At 40.1% G+C, this 23,595-nt stretch overlaps 1 protein-coding gene across 1 annotated transcript in view; it reads right to left on the bottom strand.

The window, feature by feature from the left end:
• Positions 1-23,595, bottom strand: part of gabra2b (gamma-aminobutyric acid type A receptor subunit alpha2b) — a 43,707-nt gene that overhangs the window by 10,012 nt on the left and 10,100 nt on the right. Inside the window, exons 3-6 of the mRNA XM_085368363.1 lie at positions 17,818-17,885; positions 14,708-14,928; positions 13,105-13,187; positions 12,210-12,353 (exon numbers count right to left, since the gene is read on the bottom strand). Coding sequence (XP_085224489.1) covers positions 12,210-12,353; positions 13,105-13,187; positions 14,708-14,928; positions 17,818-17,885 — 516 coding nt within the window. The remainder of the gene's footprint in view (positions 1-12,209; positions 12,354-13,104; positions 13,188-14,707; positions 14,929-17,817; positions 17,886-23,595) is intronic.

The raw sequence follows: 23,595 nt of genomic DNA, 5'->3' as shown, positions 1-23,595 counted from the left end.
TATTCTCAAGTATGATCAACGGTTGATTACGGCACCGGCCGGGGTACCGGGAGCAGTTTGGAAGAACAAAAAGACGCGGAGACTGTTCTAAATTGTCATCCCAAACTAACTCAAAGTTTATTCTTTGTGCAGCAGATTTTATAGGCAGACAACAAGTTTCAGTTCAGACCCTGCCCACTGGGTGGGGTGGTGTCCTTCGACAGTTGGAATCCTTTGTTCAGCAAGGGCAATAAAGATGCACTCACAAGGCCTATAAATCTTATACAGAAGTCTCCTACATCCGTGAGTTCTGACACAACCCAGAAACATCTTCTGCAAGGGAGTGATAAGTAAAAGAGTGATTTGTTGGTGTTTTCCCTCCAACCTTAGTATCTACTTTCACACCATAAAATCTTCAGTTGACACAGCAAGAGGAGATGAGGTTCAAACAAAGGGCATTGCAGAAACAGGGTCCTTTGTATAATATCATCAAAAACAATACTCAGCAAATGCTACCATGGTATCAAAATATCACAACACGACTGACATACTTTTACCCAGTGAGCGTATCCTGGATATTCTCCCTTTTTTGACTCTAATAATAACCTTAAAATTAGCCTACTGTATTTGTTGGACCATAAGGCGCATTAAGCGAAACAACTTTACTCAACTCATTCTTCTTGCTTCCTCCACTTCTGTAACATTGATTCATTAATGTTGAATTCTCTGGCAGCTGCTCTATTCCCATGTAGTTGCAGTACATTAACGACTAACCTCGTATTGTGGCTGGATTATCTCAGCTGTTTTCCTGACTGAAGTTTGGTCCGTTTACAACATCCTGCCATGTGATTGCATTTGTCCCTAACCATCATGAACCCTCACGTTAACTTTTATCGAGTGGAAAAAAGTTAGCGTTCATCCTCCAGCTTCACTGTGTTTATGTTATGCTAACATAGCTGTGACGCTAGCGATCACGTAGCACATCCAGTGTTTTTACCGAGTTTTCAGACCCCCTTAGCGACTTTGTTTTTCTAAAAAGCGACTAGCGACAAATCTGGCAACTTTTTCTGGTGTTATTGGAGACTTATATATGACGACTTTTTGACGTGAACGCAAGTATCACTCCTACTGTCAACAAGCAGCGGTTGCTGCCGTGGGCACCTCGAGTGCCAAAGTGCTCACAGGCGGAGGATAGTCCTCCCCACGCTGCTATCACTGCAGAAGATGTTCACACCTGTGCGTCCAAACTGCAAATGAATCGCACATGAGCAAAGCCACTGCTCCCGCACTGACTGTAACGCAGTCAGTTCTTCTTTTACTCTTATGCTGTTTTGTGGATCACAAGGTTTAAAACTACTTAAAAACACACACACACACAAAGTAACTCCACCAGAGTGCCTATTTCGTCCAAGCCCGGATAAAGGAGCAGGGTTGGAATTGTGACATTAAAAAAAACCAATAACTGCTAAAAGAAATTTAATTTGTAGTTCTAAATAAACTCTAAATGCATTTAGGACTCACTTCATCTCTCTTCCACGACGTTATTTCTCTCTCCAACAACGTAGGTTGCAATTACATTAGCATGACCAATTATGCAAATTAGGCGATGACATCATTTAGCGACTTCTAGCGACTTTTAGGACAGCCAATAGCGATTTTCCTTACTGAGGAGTTGGCAACACTGAGCACATCATTATATACCAGCTAGCCCAACTTCAGCAACGCTACAAACGTCACTGCTGTTTAGTTTTCTGTCTTTATTTATGTCGGAAGTGATAGCAGAGCTGTACATTTTAATTTGTTTCAGAAATCTCTCAGTCAGAATATGCTATATCATGTTTAACTCCGTTAAATTTAATAAATTCTGTTTTCACAGATACCTGGATGTTAAACTTAATTGTTACACCTGATAAAGCAGCAGTTTTTACCTCTCAGTGATGTCGCAGTGTTCGTTTGACTTTGGGACCTGACCTGAAGCTGACGGAGTTTTGGACCCAGATTACTCAGCGAGGCTCCTGACTAGGTAGTATTTCCAACAATCCATCAAGCAGTGCAGCTTCGTAGCTTACCAAAGTCGTACTAAAGCATTTTTTGACAGATTTTTGAGCACCGTGTATCACATAAAATCAGTTCGAGGTCAGTGAGCACAACTAGAATTCATACATAAAGCGCACTGGATTATAAGGCACGTTGATGATTTTTGAGAAAATTAAAGGATTTTAAGTGTGCCTTATATTACAAAAAATTCCTATCAGTATGACCTGAATACAGAGACTGAACTCATGAAGTCAACGGAAAATTGATTAAAGGGGTCACCAACAAGGCCATACACTTTCATACAACTTGGAAGCTTTTTACAACAAGAGGCCTTCAGGAGGATCCCTAGCATTATTAGTGTCCCTTTGACTACCTAGCTAAGCTAGATAGCCAGCATTAGCTACTAATATGTCTGCTCTATTTTGTTCTCCAAATATGGTCACTCGCCAAAATAAAATATGCTGAGCCTCAAAACTAACACTTTTTAAAAGCCACAATTTTACTCTTATTTTTTCTTTATTCGACAGCAGCAGTTACAGATAACACAGGAGGCGTGATGAGGGAGTGGGGTAGTACAGTAAATCAAAACCCAAGCATGCCACATTAAGGTATGAGCTCCTGTACGTGGGATGCATGCTCTAACTAGTGAGTTACAAGGCGTCTCACAATGCTACTGATTTAGTAGTGTTTTTGACAGCTGTATGCCTGCAGCTGGTATCAGCAGAGAAGCCACCATAAACTACAAGTTGCCCAGCAACAAACCAACAAAATGATGAAGTTAGCAGCTTGCTAATGAATATGGTGGAGTATTTAGCAGCTAAAGAGCCAGAAGTACCCCCCAGGAGTCCCTTAAGAGCTAAGAGTATGTGATTTGCTAAATGTACAGAAACAACTCTAAATGAATGCTATTTTTAATCAGTACTGGCTGGATGTGTGGGGGAAGGGGAAAGCATTTTAGGCATTTTAACAAACAAGAAAAAACACTTTAGTTAAGCTGTCCTTTAGTAGTACAATACTTTCCACACTGTGTGTGAAGTAAAGCATCACTACATTCAGCTCTGCTCAGGCTTGGATTTTTATGAATAATGCATTCAACAAAAAGATGTTCCTGAGACAACAAACATATATTTTGAATTGTGAGATTCTTGTAACAGTGTCTTGGTATATTCTCAGGCTTATGCAAGATGTCCGTCTCTGTAAAGCCAGAGAGTGCATTAGTTCGTGCCAAATGACCTAGTTTGCAAGTACGCTACACCACACACTGACACACTAGTAATGAATGATTAATTTAAAGTCAGCCAATCAGATAATGTGGAGTGACTAGCTAAACAAGAGAAACAGCCACTGGCAGGCATTCTGCCTTCCACCAAGGCATCAAACACCATTTAACCTATATAGGAAAATTTAGTCCATGTAAGGGTATTCTTACATAATAAAACTGCAGAAGGGATTCCCTTGATGGGGGATTTCAGTCACTGGGGAAATACTGTGTACTGGTAATTGATACCTAAAGGGAACATTGGTGGAACACTCAGGGATGCAGTAGCATGCACATATTCATTCTCCGGTGTAACTTCAAACTAAAACCCAACATTGCAGCTATAATTTCAGCCTGTATTTAAATTCACTGCTGACTAATTAAAAAAAGAAAGAAAGAAAGGAAGACCTAGTCCTTTTTTATTTCTATTAAAAGCAGAACGATCACACATATTTCAGTAAATATGGTCTTAGACTTTGATACAAGAACACAGGTTTAGATCTTGTGTTTTTCCTTCAATACTTTCACCTACTCTATCCTGAAATACATCGAAGCTCCAGCATGAAAAAGTTCCAGAAATGAAAAAAGTAGAACATCTTGTGAGAAAAGGGGGACTCACTCTCCACGCTCAGGCTCATACAAAAGACATCCAACTCCACAGCAAAGCTTTGTAAACCACCCACTCTTTCCTTAAGTGTACCTTTAAAGTCTGCAGGTGATAACCCTCAGGTCAGTATCCTCCACAGGAGCAAATTTCTCAAACTCTTGCATGATCATCAAATGTAACTCATTCTTTACATTTGTGATAATCCATCCCAGGCATTATTCACATTTCCACTCTGATCTCACCTTCTTCCCTGAGAAGTTCAAAACAGTGCTTTTCCCCCTTTTTAGCTAATTTAGCCCCTGCTAGGGCTGATACATTTTCAAAGGAAGTTTCAGCGTTCTTTAAACTGATTAATCCAAACTGACAATACTTTATCTTTAAATAGCCAGAATCAATCAGTCCATGTACAAACAATACAGAATTAAAAGGTGGTGGTGGTGGGACGATGTCAGCCTTCCAGCAATTACAGCCTACTTTCCCATTCTCAGCACTATAATCACCGTGACTTCTATCATCATCTTGCAAAAGCTGCAAATCCAGAAAGGTTTCTTCTGTCAGGTTTTCCTCAGAAGTAGTATTACTAAAATTAGATCAGTGCTGTCACTCAGCGACAGTGAGTATATTGGATGCTTTCAGATCTCTTATCCTCTGCAATTTACTTGACCTACACCACAGATGCTGCTCTGCTAAATGCTGTAGAAAGTACATTCAGTAATTCTAATTGGTTGGGTAAACTTATTATTTTAAAGTAGCTTTTAAGGCTAATCAATACTTTTCTATCATGCCAGTGCCATAAAGGACATGCCTCTGTAACTATGAAACATTAAATTTGACGGCAAACTTGTGGTTCCCAATGTTTCTTATAATAACCCAGTATGTTATTTCACTTCTTACATTTATGCCACTATTTTTTTTTTGTGGGGGGGGGGCAACGCTGCACTTGTATTTCACTAGATTTATTATAAAGGACTACTTAATAATTATTTTGTAAATTTACATAATTCTATTAAAAATTGTAGCCACCATTATATAAATAAAATTATTACCAGATAGGACTAACTTTAAAAGTAAAATTATGTATGATTTATAAAACAGTGAAAAGAAATCGGTCAGTAAGACGAGAAGTTGCTATGATAAAGCCAGTCCATCACTTCTTAAACATCTATTTTTTTTACTTTTATTATACTTTTCTCACTTTTCTTTAAACGTTGCTTGTTAAGCCCTTTGTGACTTGTGTTTGGAATAGTGCTATATAGGTACTTTTTGATAAGTTTATGCTTATGCGACCATGGCAACATCCATTGTCACCATGACAACATGCACCATAATAAACTGTGCGTCCGCTGAAGTTGGTTCATCTGTCAGGTCTGTTTTGTCATCCTCCAGGCTCTGCTTCACTCATTCTTACCCCTGACATCGTCATTATTTTTTATCATTATTGTTGTTATTATTATTACATGACTGTTGCTGTTTATTCGGTGATAAACAGCACTGCATTAACTTCTCATACCACAGTGCTCCCACTCTGCTACAACAACTAACCAACCACATCCACCCCATCACATCTCACTGCACCGATCAGGCGGCCTATTTATGCTTGTCGATGTTACTCCTGCTCCACTCCACCCAGCCTCCACCTGCTTTGGTTCTGCTCTGTTTGTACGCACCCTGGGGGGTATTTATTTCTAAATTAATAACTCTTGGGGGATTACTTGCAATGGTTCCTGCATGTTATTTATCACTATGCTGTGAATTTCATTCTGCTACACGGTATTGCTACAGCAGGCAGCTTTACCAACAGGGGGCCATTTTCCCCAAATAATTCAGATTTCCACTTTTCATTATAGTTTATGACAGAATCAAATGTAATGTTAAAAAAATAATATAATAAGGATATAAAAAGAAATATAAGGTACATTTTTCTTGTCTTTATGTGAACACAATCCTCACAAAACCAAGACAAGAACATATCATTCGTCTCACTAACTTACAGTGCATTAAATACCCTTTATGGCTGATTTGCTTATCACCAATATCACATCATCTGCCATCGCAAAGTCAGATTTCTGTCGCTTCCAGCGTTTGAAGGAAAACAGCTGCCATCATCCTCTCATCCTTTTAGAAGAAGCCTGGTAGCCTCACACTGCCTCGGTATTTAAATTCAGACTTGCGGCATGTTTAGTTACCCCATCTTACAACCAGCTTTGTGTTTCCTACATCTTGGACAGTGATGGTGTCGCTTTCATCTTCACACACACACAAGTTCAATCTTGTTTCTTGGCATCTGTGTTGGCGTATGTAGAAGTGTATTGCTTCTATTTTTAATCCTCATTATCTCTTACTTTTTTTTGTATGGATTTGTTTTTTTTTTTCTGAACTTTGTCAACGATATGCTTGTTAGAACACTTTTTTGAAATAACTTAACTTGACAACCGATTACCCTGGATAGAGCATATTCTATTTCTGTGTGTAGCCAGCAAAGCTTCAAGACAACATGTTCGTTGCTGCCATGTTTCCTTGTGCTTTAAAAACCCAGCTCAAACTTGAAGACCTGAATGAAAACATGTATTTACTCCTTGTATTCTACATATAATCAAAGAAAAATAGAGTGTAACAAGAGAACTGTTTTCAGAATTGACAAAAACACACTTCAAGCATGTTACGTGTGTGGATGATGCATAGTTGTGTGTCCGAAAGAAGAAAAAATTGGCCAATATATCAGTTTTTTTAAATCACCAATATCAGTCTCAGTCGTGAAATTTGAATATAAGGGCTCTTTGCTCCATTTATGTTTTGATGAGCATTTTGGGGGGCAGTCAGTTGATTTGTACAGATGGGGAAGGTTTATTTCTGATTGGTCAGTGTCCACCCTAACTCACCTGAACACACACCTCTCAGACCAACTAAAAATTATTTTTTTTTACAACCTAAAACCATACAGAATGATGTAGTGTGAAATACTTCTTGTCCTTGGAAGTTTATATATAAATAGATGTTAAACAGAAGTTTACCATCTATTTAGTGATAAATGGGACCATAACCACAAAATCAGCAACATGCTTCTAAAAATAAGACCTGATATCAGCAAGTGAGTTTTTACAAGCACAGCTCTTACCCCTTTCTTGTTTTCGGAAAACTCCAGGCCTGTCTTTTAAATACAGTAGTAATGTTAAGCTAGTTAGCCGTATACCCTGTATAAATGATATAGTATGCAAGCATCATGGTAAAGCCAATAACATTAGAGCAGACAAGCATACATTAGTGAATGTATTTATAAAATAAGCAAGAACTTCATCCAAGTAGGTTCATAACTAAAACACAGAATTAGAATATATTTTATATTTTGCTTATTTTTAGTTTTAGTTTTCAAATTCAAATTCAAATTTTATTTGTCACGTACACAGTCATACACAGTACGATATGTAGTGAAATGCTTGGACAACTGCTCGTGACCTAAAGAAAACAAAAAAGGAAAAGGCTATGAATAAGATAGGAAATAAATATGAAAAATTAAAAAGGGTAAATTTAACTAGGAAGGAATAAAATATAAATTAAGGTTAAAAATGAAATAACTGTACAACACAAATTAGAATGAAGGGTAAATTTAACTGGGAAAGAATAAGATAAAATATATAAATTAAAGTTGAAAATAAAATAACTGTACAACAAAATACACAATATAGAACTATATAAGAATGTATGAAGAAATCTAAATATAAATAAATATATACACAATAACAGCAGCTGTACAAGTATTAACCAGAAATGAAGAATATAGTGACCAGTGTTGTGCAAAACCAAAGTCCAGAAAGTCCAGTGTGTGTGTAAGAACTGTATGTGTGGGTCAGTACTGTGTGGTGGTGTGATTGAGAGACTGTATCGCCTGCGGGAAGAAGCTCCTCCTCAGTCTCTCTGTGTTGGTCTTCAGGGAGCGGAATCGCTTTCCTGACCTCAACAGAGAGAACAGTCTGTTGTTGGGATGGCTGAGGTCCTTCACGATCTTCCTGGCCTTGGTCCAGCACCGCCTGCTGTAGATTGAGTGCAGGTCAGGGAGCTCGGAGCGGATGGTGCGCTCAGCTGACCGCACAACCCTCTGTAGAGCTCGTCTGTCCTGCATGGTGCTGTTCCCGAACCAGGTTAAGATGTTTCCCGCCAGGATGCTCTCTATGGTGCACGAGTAAAAGTTCCTGAGCACCTTGGAGGGCAGTTGGAAGTCTCTCAAGCGTCTGAGGTGGTAGAGACGCTGTCGGGCCTTTTTCACCACGGTGTTGATGTGACAGGACCATGACAGGTCCTGCGTGATGTGAACTCCGAGGTATTTGAAGCTGTCCACTCTCTCCACTGGGCACTCGTTGATGACGGGGGTCTGGTAGTTCCTCTCCTGCTTAGTACTGAAGTCCACTATCAGCTCCTTTGTCTTACTGACGTTTAGAAGGAGGTTGTTCCTCTGGCACCAGTTCTCCAGATTCCTAATCTCCTTCAGGTAGGCCGTCTCGTTGTTATCAGAGATCAGGCCCACCACGACGGTGTCGTCAGCAAACTTGATGATGGTGGTGGAGCTGGTAGTGGCCACACAGTCATATGTGTACAAAGAGTACAGCAGGGGGCTCAGAACACACCCCTGGGGGGCTCCAGTGCTGAGAGTGGTGGAGGCTGAGACATGTCCGCCCATCCTTACTGCCTGTGGTCTGCCAGTTAGGAAGTTGGAGATCCACTGACACATAGATGAGCTGAGTCCCAGATGCTCCAGCTTGGTGGTGAGTGTGGAGGGAATTATGGTGTTAAATGCAGAGCTGTAGTCTATGAAGAGCATTTTAACATAATTCCCCCTTCTAGTGTCCAAGTGAGTGAGTGATGTGTGGAGGAGATGAGAGATGGCATCGTCTGTGGAACGATTTGGACGGTAAGCGAACTGTAGTGGGTCCAGTGTGTCTGGTAGTGAAGAAATGATGAAGTCTCTGACCAGGCGTTCAAAGCACTTCATCACTACTGAGGTGAGGGCTACAGGGCGATAGTCATTGAGAGAAGCAGGGTGGGGTTTCTTTGGGACAGGAACAATGATGGACTCTTTGAAGCATGTGGGGATCACCGACTGAGATAAAGAGATGTTGAATATCTCAGTGAACACAGGAGCTAGCTGGTATGCGCAGTCTCTTAGGATACGACCTGGGATGCCGTCTGGTCCTGCTGCTTTCCTGGTGTTCACTCTCTTGAAGGCTCTCCTTACTTCATGCTCGGAGATGACGAGCACGTTTCCGGTGCTGGCAGTATCTTCCTGTCTGCAGCCGTTAGCGCCGCTAACACTAGCATTGTTGGAGACCTTAGCTGCAGCCTCGAAGCGAGCATAGAAAGTGTTCAGCTCGTCTGCCAGAGTCACGGCCGCGTTCGTCATACTGGTTGTTGGTGCTTTATAGTCCGTTATTGTCCTTAGTCCCCGCCACAGGCTCCTAGAGTCACTCTGTTGGAGTTGTGACTCTAGTTTCCTCCCGTAGCGCTGCTTCGCCTCTTTCACCGCCCTCCGCACGTTATATGACGCGGCTTTGTACAGGTCCATGTCCCCCGTCATGAGTCCCGTGTTGTAGGCAGCGGTGCGGGATCTCAGAGCGTCGCGGATGGTTTTATCCACCCACGGCTTCTGGTTGGGAAACGTTGTGATAGTCTTTGTCTCCACGGTATCATCCGCTAGTTTCCCGATGAATCCCACAACCGCTTCCGTAAACACGTTGACGTCATCGTCGGAGCTGTTTCTGAACATGCCCCAGTCTGCGTCATCGAGTGCGTCCTGTAACGCGGCCACCGATTGATCCGTCCAGCGCGCGACCTTCCTCTGAACCGGAACTTCCTGTTTCAGCCTTTGTTTGTATTTTGGCATGAGGAAGATGGCGGCGTGATCAGATTTGCCAAACGGGGGGCGGGATTGTGCCTTGTAGCCGTCCTTGACCGTAGTGTAGCAGTGGTCCAGTGTCCTTTCACCCCTGGTGGGGCAGGTGATGTGTTGATAAAAGTTCGGCGCTGCGCGTTTGAGGTTGGCGCTATTAAAGTCCCCCGTCACAATAAGCGCAGCGTCCCGGTGTTGTGTCTGGTGCTGTGTAAGTGCCTCATGCAGCTCGCATAAGGCGGTGACCGTGTCCGCTTGTGGTGGAATATAAACGGCACTTACAATGACCGATGTAAATTCCCGAGGTAGATAAAAAGGACGACACATGATGGACAGTAGTTCCAGAGTGGTGTGCAGGAGCGTGTGAGAGGAACAACGTTCGCACTGTTGCACCAGTTGTTGTTCACCATTAAACACACGCCGCCTCCCCTTGACTTCCCCGAGTCCCGTGTCCTGTCCATGCGGTGAACCGAGAAGAACTCGGCCGGCTGGATGGCGTGGTCCGGCACCGCTGGGTTCAGCCATGTCTCGGTGAAGCAGAGGAGATTGCAGTCCCAAATGTCTCTCTGGAACTTTATCCTGGCCCTGATGTCGTCAAGCTTGTTCTCCAGTGACTGGACGTTGGCGAGCAGGATGCTAGGCAGAGGTGTGCGGTGTGCACGAGCTCTCAGCCTGTTCCTGACGCCGGCTCGCTTCCCTCTAGGCCGCCGCCGCTTCCCTTTGTTCTCCCTCGAGATCTCACTCGGCCAGCTCGGATCCGGAGTTAAAAACTTCGAATTGTGAGTACATTGTATACCAATAGAAACAAGAGTGTCACTGTCATACCTAATGTACCCAATGGTGATGATTTTGCCGATTTAGAAACGCTGAAAACTAACTTAAAAAACAAAGACAAAGAAAAAGTGGTCGGAGCAGTCGTGACGGCAGCCGACCTCACCGGCGCCATCTTAGAATTCCTGTTGTGGACATAAGGGATGCAATCAAACCTAACAATGCAAGACATGAACTTTTATTTTAATGCAGGATCTAAATCCCCTTTTTAGAAAGAATCATTCAGTCAGGTGTGGCGACTTAAAAATTTCATCGGAAACCATCTCAAAGTACAACACAACTAAATAGATTAAAAATTAAATAGTCCACTACAGTCTACTTTGATGATGAAATTGAGCCTTCTTCTTCCATTTCCTGTGGAGGAGCCATATGTGGCGTGTTCCATCTCTGCAAATCTTCAGATAGGAGATGGGAGGAAATATTGATGTTGATGAACAGCCATGTGTTTGCTACTCAGCGCTGATGTTTCAAGGATTTGTGCGAGGGATTTGTAAAATGTGACAATCTGTTGCTCTAGATCAGGGGTCCCCAATCCCAGTCCATGAGGGCCGGTGTCCCTGCAGGTTTTAGATGTGTCCTTGATCCATCACAGCTGATTTAAATGGATAAATTACTTTCTCAACATGTCTTGGAGTTCTCCAGAAGCCTGGTAATGAACTAATCATGTGATTCAGGTGTGTTGACATCTAAAACCTGCAAGGATGAGTCGTGATGAGTCAAAAGCCTCCTTATAAAACCTAGTAAGCAAGCTACTCATTTTAATGTAGATTATAGATTTTTTTTAGACTTTAATGCATCTCTCCACTCTAGTCAGACACTTCAGTTTCTGTGTGTTTTTATGCTAACATACCAAAGGACATCTGAAAGACATAAGTTGTTCTTCTCTCCAAGAGAATCTCTGTTATGTCTCTGACTGCTAAAGCAGATGCGTGTTAGTTGTTGCTTCTAGTAATGCATCAGCATGTGTTATTTTTTACTGGTAAATGCAAAAAATCCACCCAAATAAACGGCCAGTCTTTGTTCTCCAAACAAGTAAAAAGGCTCGTCACTGCAACAGCTCACCTGCCATGCAGCTTTTGGGTCTTCAAACCAGGATAAACACACAATAACAAAATATAGACCAGTGCAGTAGAAAATGCCAAACTCCCGTTTTGTCAAATGATTTCCATGCAAAAGCCAGAGCAAAGATGTCTCTGCATTTTCCAAGCCAAATAAAGTGAGTAATATAAAGACAAAACTTAGCAAAGCGTGTCACAGCGGGCTTACGGCTGCCTCCTGCAACATGTAGGAGGTGGACAATCTCAACATCCTCCCAAACAAGCACAAAATCACAGTTCAGTTTGATTTTCACACTAAAACGCACTGGAAGTGAGAAAGATATTCAGGTTGCTGACTCCACAAAGTGGATGCAGTGGAAGGCATACAACAGATTCTTACGGCTTCAGATTATTGCCATGTTTAGTCACCAAAGGGTGTAATAGAAATACTCACTGGAACCAATCTGGCAAATGTTCATTATTCTCTAGTATTTGAAAATGTCTGTGGATGAAGTCAGCGAGGAGAAGAAAAAAGGATCAAGAGGTGGATTTGATTCCCAACAGGCTTCGACAGACTCTTACCTGTACTTGATTTGATGGTTTCTTGTCCGACCGTTTGCCCAAGCAGGTCGTACTGGTTCAGCCGAGAGCTTTCCCCTTCCACTACAACAGACTCGGAAGCATTGCGAGTCCAAGCATAAGTCACCTCTGAGATTGTGTAGGCATCTAAAAAGAGGAAGAGGGTAGACTCATTGGAGGTAAACTGATACATTTTTCTAAAATCCAAATGAAAAGCCACCTTTTACAGTGTTTAAATGATACTGCTGAGAGAAACAAAGCCCCTCACTGCTTTATGATGTCACTTGTGAAACACCAACAAGATATCAATACATAGTGACATTTGCCCTTTTCAGTCAGCCACAGAATTTACTGAATATGGGATATGAGAGTGTGTCTGCTGACCTGAGAATGTCTAATGAAACGGGAACATTTTTACTTCAGTACATTCAGTAATTGAAATATTCTGTCAGTCATGCTGCACAGTAACGTGAAATGTGAAATACTGTAGATCACCACATAAAGAAGACAGGACATCAAGGCATTTCAGACATGACCCACTGAGTTAGGATAATTATTGCTTTTAAAGCAACATCTTGAAACAGCTTAAAGCAAAAAATTCCATCCAAATGTGAAGAAGCATTAGCAGAATTAAATACCCAACAAAAATATTTGGATGAGCTTAGCATTGGTTTCCCCATTTTTCCCAGGGACGTTTCCAATTAGTCCTCTATCCGTAGTGTTGTTTGTGCCACTGCCAAAAAACTGAGCCATGCATTCTAGCTTCACTTGTTCCTGAGGCTCCTCTCTCGCCAAAGGACCAGTGAGAAGAAGGAAGGAAAGAAAAAACAAAAAAAGAAACAAAGCAGCATTTTACTTTTGAGTTCCCTCAGGCACTATCATCATCAGAGTTACTCACAGCTGCCAAATTTTAGTGGACAGGAATGAGAGTCCATGGGGAAATCCTCCAGATGCATTGGGCACTCTGCATGCACAGTTAACCTGCATCCAATTCACAGAAAATGGAGGAGACTTTGCAAATGCATGAAAAGTATACAGCAGAGATAGAAAGAAAAATAAACTCACAAGCCTCATGCACTATTCAAGACACTTCCCATCTGTAATGCCTTGAAACAAAAATAATCATCTTAAATGTAATCAGCGGAGCAAAACAAACGAGGTGCTGCAGAGACCAGCAGAGATGGTGACACTGTAGGTTAGCTCTGTGCTAAGAAACCGCATACCTGTGTGCTGTTTAAGACAATATCCAACCACTGCAAAAATACTCAGTGCTTACAAATGTATCAGACCAGCAGCCAATGTAAGGTTCATGCCACAGCTGACGAAATTAACAATACTGGTAATTACAAAAAATCATTTTTTTAATGTATAACGGTTAATCCACCAGGACAGGCTGTTTAAACAAAATAATGTTTTCAGTGCTGAGCTGTAATTCTTATTGTTATCCATGAATCTTCAACTTGGCTATTTTTCAAAAAAGCAGAAAAAATAGTAAAGCACATTTTTAGTTTTTACTGAGATGCCAAATTACACATGTTTGTGTTTCTAAATAGAAAAATTACTTTTACCGTTTGAATGTCACTCCTCAGAGTCCAGTGTGCCGGCACAAATTTAGGTATAAAAACATGAATCTCCTGCAATGAACTCAGTCATTTTTGTTTTTCTGACAAGTGGTCTGAATTTGTTAAGCAATTTATTATAATTAATATTATTACAAAAATGTATGTTTCCATTGACTTTTTTGAAATAGCATTCAAGCACAGCAATGAATGCGAGAAACAGGAGGCATAAAAAATACATTTGAACAAATGGGATTCTGTGTTGCTGCTGTATTCACGCTTGCTTTAGCAAGAAAAGCGTTCCATCCACATCATTTCTCTTTTTCTTTCTCTCTATTTTAGGAACGTTTGTGGACTCTCATGTCTCTTAGGCAAATATGAAGCTGTATCCAGCAGCCTGGCTTTGAGAGTTCCTGGGTTCATGTCTCAAACATGTAGTTATCTGTGTTTTTGTGCGGGGAGAGGAGGCGCTAACATTACCTAACCATTTAACAATGGCTCAGTTGTTGTTAGTTTCACGGTGACTGGAGTCGAGTTTCTATGGCTATGGTGAAAAATATCAACAATCCACATCTAAGTCTATTTCCATCATCATTTTTTTGACTTACTTTTCCAAATCCAACCTGAGCCAGTCTGAACTGACTCTGGAGAAGGATGGATCGACTGGAAGCAGCTCTGGCTGTTGAGCTTGTATGGCAGGGTTAAAGACGTGTATTTAAATGCAGTGCTGGGCAGCAGAGAAATGCCTCGTTTAGTCTTTCAGGTTCCAGTGATGATGTGACATTACGTGTAAACATAAGCTAACACATTGCTAGCAAGAGCTTCATGTTTGCCTTATAGATGTAATCAGTGTTTCTAAGTAACCCTCAGTTAGACAGCAAACGTATATTATCCACGCGATTCTCACTGTTTCTGTCTTTTTGCTTCTGTGCCTTGAGTTACCTCATGGTGTACAGCAGAGTCCCGTCATCTTTGATCCTCAACAGTTTATTAGGCATGGTCATGTTATGTGCCACAGACTTTTTCCCGTTGTGAAAGAAGGTGTCCGGTGTCCAAATCTTACTCGCCATAAGGTTGTTCAGGGGCAAAATATTCATTGGTCCATGGAATTTCAACCTCTCGTCCTTCCAGCTTTGCCGGAAGAAAACATCTATGGTGTACTCCTGAGAAAAGATGAGATACGTTCATGAATTAATCTCACTATATTATTACTTCTCTTATGACTTAGGTTCCCCATGTATTAAAACAAGGCTCATTCCCACTCAAAAAATGCTAAACTGCACACTGATGGGCAGTTCATCACAACTAACTTCACCTGCCAGCTCTGCCTACAGAGCTGGCAGGTGAAGTTAACCTTAACCTAGCCCCGTTTCCAAATAGCAAGTCTCCATGAAGGTGAGACCCACACTCGCCCTGTTCCTTCACAGCTTACTCAGTTGCTGTTTTCCTAAGCTGACTCTGAGGCCAACATGACCCCCTTAACCTGCAATACTGTGTTGTCAAAAGACACCACACAGCAAGGATTAAGGGCAGAAATCAGTGCACCGTGAAATGTGTATACGTGTGAATGTTCGTGTCCGTGTGATTCACACACAGCAAGTGAGGGTGAGAAGCAGAAAGAGATACTTTTTTTTCTTTTTACTCGTCATAGTTGCAAAGCCTGTGACATTTAGATGTCGGGACACTGAAACTGTGGATTATACGGTATAGCAGCTCGGACTCTGAGAGGGCCTGCTTTAGTATTTCAGTTCAGGTCTCATTTAGTAAAGTTTAGCAAAAAGTCATTAAAAAAAATGTCTGAACGTGAACAGTGTGGTTGTTGAAAGACGGAGCATAAATGAGGTCAGTAAGCTGTGGTTCTTACGACACATAGGTTTAGGCTAACTGTAAATGTTTTCTTTGAGCTCTCTTCTAAAACATTCTGCATCCTTCTAAATTATTAAAAACACATTCATCCACCTCAACATCAGACTGGGAAGCCTGGTCCTTCACTTTGATGTTTGTGCACACTGGTTTATTTTGGGTAACTCCTACATATACCACTGTGATGTCCTAAAGTAAGCACTATGCATTAATCCATGACAAGAATACAATGTTACTCCTTTTTGCTGGGAGCTAAAATGGAGCTGGTTTACAAAATAAGAGCTTTTTTTTGGTTGTTTTCCTTTTTAAAAACCTTTTTTGTTCATAAGATACGAAGATAATTCTTGTACCAAACATGGCTGAAGTTTAAAAACGATGAGGTCATTGTTTGTAATGCCAGCAAGGAAAAAAGCTCAGACTGATCAAAAATACTCAGTTTCATACATTTCCCCCCCTGGCTCTCAGTGACATCAGCTGAATTTCCATTTCTGGATGATGTCTCAATGGCACCCAGTATGATTTTTTTCTTCATGTCAATTTTATTTCTACATTTCGACATGATAAAAGCCTTTAATGGTCACAGTAGGCAAGTGAACTAGGTAGTCTTACTTAGTGATCGTGGCTCAATCACACTAGAGCAAAAATAGGACAACTACCTTGCAACTATGAAACATTTGTGGTTGCCTGGTGAATTCTTTTGTTGTCAAAGCCTGATTTCAAGTAGTTGAGGCAACAGACTGGTCACTCAGAGGTTATTTGTGCAACACGTGCCTGTCTGTGACCACTTTTAATTGCAAAGTAATTGCACAGGTCTCCTGGGGAGAGACAACCTGTCTCCAAACAGTTGGAGTCCAACTCTTAGACAGTTATATATATTTATTATTCCACCTGTGATAAATAAAAAACACAATAAAATATAAATATTTTAGAAACTGTTATTTATTAGGAAAATAACAAACTGAATTTTCAGGTTTATCACGTATCAGAAAAACCCAGTAACTAACTATTATGTGACGTCTCTGTGTTTACAATTTTTTCTGCTTTTTGACTATGAAAATGAGAATAATAGGTACACTTCAAATGCTGGGCTGGCAGCCTTATGCTATCTGACTCTATCTGTATTTCATTTTTATAATAAATATAGATTGCTCATTTTGTGACTAAGTCCCCTAAAGTAAATACTGTTCATTTTTTTCTATTTTTCATCTTATTGTTTTTCTTCCTTTCGGTGGACCTTATATAAATCTTATATGTGGCCACCTCAGCAATCGCCTGAATTTCTCTAGAGTATCTGAATAAAGCAGACAGATCAGATGAGAATATTTCATCCTGTTTCTCATTTTTTATGAGGCATATATCTCACAGCAGAGCCTGAGATAAATAATATACTTTAAACTATGTGTTTCCAAACCTGAATATAAGGGATGATTTTAGCAGTGACTTCCTCCTTGGGTTATAAGCGAGGTCATCAGTGACGGCCTCTGCCAGTGAAACTGAAGCAAAGGAAATTTTCCTTTGAGCTGTTTGTCTGTCTGTCCATCTGTTTATGTTCAAGATGTTTTTAAAAGGAGACATCAGAAATCATTTGGCCGACAGATCACCCTCTGGGCCAATTAGCTGATGAGATGTGGGTGGTGATTTGGATCTGGGATTTTTGCCATATGATTTAAAAAATAAATAAATACATTTAAATAATTTTAGCCTCAAAGATTTATTATTTGGTGTCTTTGTCCCACTCTCTATAAGTGCTGATTTATGTTTGGCCGAGAGGCGTGTTGTTCATATATTTTTCAGAGAACATTGCATTGAACTTAACTGCTGAATCGATGAATTAATCACTTGGAAAAATGAGCCTTTAGCAATTGAAGGGAGGCTGATGATATGATGCGAAGGTGGGTGCGTGTTTCAGAATGATAAACAGGAAAGCCCAGGATAAACAAAGCAGTGACTTGAATAACAAGAAGACTTTCAATAATTTATGAGATGAAAATTGTCAGATGAATAGACATCGTGACACAGTGAGGATTACTCGTCCTACTACAGTACTGTAGTGTTTGCATGTGTTTTTATGAGGGGAAGACATAATGAAGGTGAAAATAAAAGAATTATTGTTTCTTCTTGAAGCACGAGCAGGCTGTGAGAGAAATGACAGTAAGCAGAGTGAATAAACGTCCGTTTGCTGCACTCACCATGTCCGTGTCTGAAACTGGTCCAAAGCTGGTAACATAGATGTTTGTTTTCACCTCAGTTACTCTGTCTGGATCAGAGAAAAACTGTTAACGACATCAAGACACAAAAGAAGCGAGTTTACGCTGAACTTTCTTTCATTTTTAGTACTGTTCAAAAGTTTGCCACATATCCTCGAAGCTTGAGGTGATTTACAGAGTATTAAACAAAAGTTTTGATTTTTTTTCTTCCATTTTCAGGAATAGCTACTCAGTTTATCAGTGTATCTATAATCAGTAATTACCTCTCTATATGCAAGCGCTGGGATACGTGGAGTCATTTCTGGGCTGGAGTCATAATGCCATATGCACAAAGATCTTATACTTTATCGGAGCTTCATCAAGTAAGTGCTTTTTCAGAGCTACATGGATATTGCTGCTGCTGTAATCACATATTAAAAGCAATTACTAAGCTAAACCCGGGGTGGCTTTTAGTCGTTATTATTTCCATTTGTGTGATGTTGTTTCAGGAAGTTATTTGTCATCATTACCATACAGAAAGAACTATATTATGTGCAAGATCACCTCACCTACTGTCAAAGATTTATCTATCAGGACATAAGATCTTAAAATTCAGCAAACTCTAATGAGTATCAATCATGACATATTAAACCTTGCAACTGTTTATTTGTTCATATTAAATGTTAACATTCATGATCAGAAAATATTAAACAAGTGTGGCTTGTTTGGAAGAGCCGCTGGTAGAAAGCCTCCTCTCTCCAAAAACAAACATGGGAGCATGGATCTGAACAAACCACACGACCTCTGGAACAATCTCCTTTGAACAGATTAGACCAAAGTGGAGCTGTTTGTCCATAATGCACAGCACCATACACTGTGTTTATAAGTCGACCATAAGGAAAAATAGTCTACTGTCAAATACGGGGCCAAACTGGCAAAGCTATGGCAGGATGGCTGAAGAAGGAAATAATCCAGATGCTGCAATGCTTTGAAATGATAAAACCTTAAAGGAGCTGTGGATGGACAAAAGTCTGCAGCCTGCAGAGCTAAAGTGAAGCAGCATTGTAAAGATCCAGGTCCAAATTCCTCCACAATGATGTGAGAGACCCATACGGTCACGTGGAAAATGATTATTTGAATCAGGTGTTCTTAGTTTTTCAGACATTGCTTCTGCATGTTGGCTTAGTTCATGTTAAATAGACAATAACATGGTTTTATTTTTGATTCAGATTGTTTTTGTTATGTCCTGATATGTAAAACCTTTAACTGTAAGAAGGTGTGCCTTCTTTATCACACAACTGTACACGTGACCTTTGAAATGCTCGCTCAACCTCTGTTAGATTACATGTATTGAATCAAAGCAACATGTAAGTTCAAATTTGACCTAAATGTTCACAGCTATGGAAAAGCAAGGCCTCGCATGTTTCCCGTTCCAGTGACAATGTGCAACTGCATCAGCGCTGCTGCATCAGCTCCATTCGCTCTCTCTACACTCCGGCTCTTTGAAATATTTACTGAAGATAAATCTCTTGTGCTTGGTCGATTCAAAAAGCTTCCATGTTTCATACTACGCTCTCTTCTACACAGCGAAAAACATCTTACATACCACCTAAAAAATACTTCACTTTAAGAAAAGTTCTCTCATGCATGGCAAGGTGAGCTGCCATCCACAATCCCTCTGAGACATATCACAGAAATGGTTGATAACAGTGTCAGTAGTTTGCAGTTTTGACTGTTGACAGTCACTAAATTACATATTACCAATCAGGGTGTCACCCACATTTCATTCCCTGCAGGTATGTGTTGTCTCCAGTAGTAATACGTGTTTAAAAAGGCCAAATGTTTCTCCCTGGCTTCTAATAAACATGTTTTCTTCCACCTAAATTTGAGCATCGGTGGAAACCAGTCAGCGTTTTGATAACATTCATGCAGCTAAACTACTCTATAAATCACAGGCTTAATATAAAATATTACCCCCGTTCACCTGCTTATAAGATAACGTAAATCAGAGGCTGCGGCAGGCTGAGGAGTAATAGGTTCAATCTATTTAGCTAGACATGCCACTGGGTGCATTTATTCATGTAAACCAGGCTATGGAATGTAAATAAGGCAGACTGAGATTCATCTTCTTTTTTTACTCTACCACAGAGACCTTCATTTGTTTGATTTATAATTGTAAATACATTTGTTCCTCAGTAAAAATATCCTGTATTACTTTCTCTTGTGACAAAGAATGGTGCATTTTAACATAAGGGCTTAATGCACTGTAATATACCGAGTCTCTCAATGGCTGTGACACTATATATCCTGTTTAATCCAAGTGTGCTGGCCATGTGTTGTAATGGGTGAATGTTTCATCTCTATACCATTTACTGAGCTTGCTACGTAATATTAAAAGTATTGTACAATCAAGAATTACTAACAGGAGCCACCATGACACAAGATGAACAGAAAGACTGGGAAAATTCATGAGGGATGATTTCGCCACCTGACATTGTGATTTACTTAATCTTTTGACTGTTTAAAGAAGCTATCAGTTATCATGTTTATTAATAATTTCTGTATAGTATCAGGGCTGAGGGCTGGTTTCATTAGCTATTTATATGATGGAAAAATAATGTTGTCATTTTCTTTGTTCCTGGCTGTTTTTCCTTTAATGGAGGTTAGTGTTTGCCATGAATTTCCTTGAAGTCTCATTGCATTTCTTCACTGTTTAGTATTTTGTAGTTATTCTTTGTACTTTGTTGTAAATCCATTCTTTCTTTCTTTTTTACAGAGTCTTGTCGAGTTGTGATATTTACTATTAAAGCTGATGCTTTTGGCACACAGTACTGTGCAGAGTTCTTGTGCCATCCCTTTTTTCTCCATATTTTGGTTCTGAAGAGACTTTTTTTTTATTAGTCTTGAGCCAATGACATTGACACTGGCTGCTATTTCTATTCATTTCCAGTCCAGTCCTTGCAGCTGACTATTGTCAGGTGACAGTTTTTGTTTGTTAAGCCACTTCACATTGACCTATCAGTCACTCATTCATAAAAACCTAAGCGATGAACCTGTGTTGTGTCTGCACATAACAGAAAACTTAGCAAAGAACCAATTTCCCTAAAAATGAATGCTGTTAGCGTTAATCTCGTTAAAATGACGTTAACACCATAACCGAATTGACGCGTCAAATCTCCGTTAGTGAGTTCCTGCGCGGTGTCAACGCGTCAGCGCGGTTAGCTTGTTAACGCGTTAGCGCCATGCAGCCCTCGCACGGGGCGATCTGCGTTAACTTACTAATGGAGATTTGCCGCGTTGGTGTAGTTATGGTGTTAACGTCATTTTAAGGAGGTTAACACTGACAGCACTACTAAAAATACAATTTATTTTATGTCTTTAGGCACTACCAACCTGTCACTAACACATTTTTTCCCATTTTTTGGCTGAATCTATGTAAAATGCCAAAGAAAACACAGACTGACAATACAATATTTTTTTGTTCCACCAAGGTGATTCCAAACGAGCTGTTAGCTGAAAACGTGGCATGTCCTGGTATGGGGTGCACTGTGTTTATCAAACAATTTGAGGAAACTGGACAAAAGAAGAAGTGGCAGATCTAAAACCCTTTCCACAGCTGATGAACAGTTTCTGAAAGTCATGTCATTAAGAAATCAGGGGAAAAACCCCAGCAAAGACCAGACACAGGACCTGAGAGATGGATCTGTCCCTTCGGCTGATCCATCTGCTGTTTACTGAAGCCGCACTGGAAATCTAATCTTAGAAATGAAAGGTGGCTGTAAAGAAGCCATTCATTCTTAAGAAAAGAAAACAGAAAGAAGAGGCTGGGGTATGTCAAATTACACAAGAAATGAACTGAAAATCAAGCCTAGAGAATTATTCTTGTTGCAAGTCAGCACTGTATTTATAACAGTTATAAAGCCCATACATGTTCTGTGTGGTGCAAAGGATCAAAGACATTTAAAAAGATACCAGAGGACTCAAAAGAGATAACTTTACAACAGCAAACATTGTGGTGCAAGAACTTTGCTGTAGTTTACTGTAATTCCAATTGACCACTAAAATGAAAGATCATGTATATCGGACTTCAAAATAACTGAACAAATAAGGGGCGGAGTTTCAAGATGACTGCTGAGAAGCAAGACTTCTAGATGGACTTTGATGGAGCTTACAACAGAAAGGAGACAGCCTTTGTTCTCTTTTCAAGATTTCGGGAGGCTACAGCTTTAACATTAATGATCAGGATTTGTTTTTTGAGGGTTTTATTATTATTCATTGTAATTGTGTTTTTGTATTGAGCGTACTTTGCAGAGGGTGCTTGAAAATGAGAAAAAACACCCTCTTGTCTTGTTGGTTTCATGGAGCTGGCTCTTCATTTTAAGCACATTTTATATGCAAATGCAGGCCCAATGTCATTTATCATGTCTGATTCAGAAAACTATTTAATCAAGTAAAGTAAAGGATTTTTGCTATACGACTACACACACTCATTCTCACATACACACAAAAAGAAATCACAAACCAGTATCAAAAGCCCCTCAAGAATAAACAAACACAGGTCTGTAAAAACCAAATCCATCACCAAATGGTAGCTGCACTCCATTTGCATTGTACCAGTGGGACAACTTCAAAAGCAAAACTAGCTTTTTTATTTATTCATTTTAGTAGCAAACCTAGAAAAGCACTGCCTTCAGGGGAAATACGTGCTTACTATTTAAAAATATCAAGAGTGCATTTAATGCCCGAGGACATTAGAATATTTTATTTAAGGGAGCAAGGACAATACCTAAAGTTCATTTATTCAGCAGCAGTCACAAACACGTGCTTTTCATATAATCTGAATCATTTGGTACAGATGGGCCTGCTGAACCATGTTTAATCAGTAAGACACAACCTGCCTGTGTTAGAGACTCTGTGCATTCCACTGTGAGACCATCCAAATGTCAACTTAACTCTTGCCAGTTTCAATGGAGATGAAGAGAAGCAGCAAAATGACAGACTGTTAGAGGGAACAGATTTGACTTGAATGAACAAAGCACTACATTTTTTTAGGAGCAGCTCATAAATTAGCATTGTGTAAAAACTCATCCAGATTACTCCGTCACACAGGTGAGGAAGGAAGGTCAGTTAACCCTCTTCACACGTCGACGCCTGTTGCAGCTGCAGTGAATAATACTGGTGAACTATTTGGTCTGTGCAGTTATAATTTTTTTTTTGACATTTTAGCACAAAGCAGTAGAAACCATGGCATTGGCATCATTTAAAAATGAGAGTCCAATTAGAAGACGCAAGACGTGATTATATTAATTTTTATAGCTTGATATTTTTTATTTAATTCAGATTGGATCAGTTTCAGTTTGTTTCCAGAAGAGGTTTACTCATCTTTGTTGTTTGGAAATGTTTGGTTTCAGTTGAGTTTTTATTAGTTTTAGTCTTTCTTTACTGTGTAGCAGTATTCTTCAGAATAGGTATGACAAACTCAAAACATCTCAGGTCATAACGTCAAATTTTAAAGAAGGAATAAAACCTAGAACATTTCCTGTATATTAATTTCATTTTAGTAAGTTTGTGAATTCACAATATCCAATTCCCAATTCAAGTTGACGCGATGCCACTGATATGAATGAACTTGTTAAACTTGTTACAGTCCAATAACTCCAGCTACTTATCTTGAAAAAATGGTAAATGGCCTGTATTTGTATAGCGCTTTACTAGTCCCTAAGGACCCCAAAGCGCTTTACACATCCAGTCATCCACCCATTCACACACACATTCACACAC

Source organism: Diplotaxodon limnothrissa, linkage group LG2, assembly GCF_057381915.1.
Source record: "Diplotaxodon limnothrissa isolate DT_005_m linkage group LG2, D_limnothrissa_male_GT1.1, whole genome shotgun sequence".
NCBI classification, from domain to species: domain Eukaryota; kingdom Metazoa; phylum Chordata; class Actinopteri; order Cichliformes; family Cichlidae; genus Diplotaxodon; species Diplotaxodon limnothrissa.
Note: the sequence above shows the minus strand (reverse complement) of the source record. Positions and strands in the feature narration are given on the sequence as shown.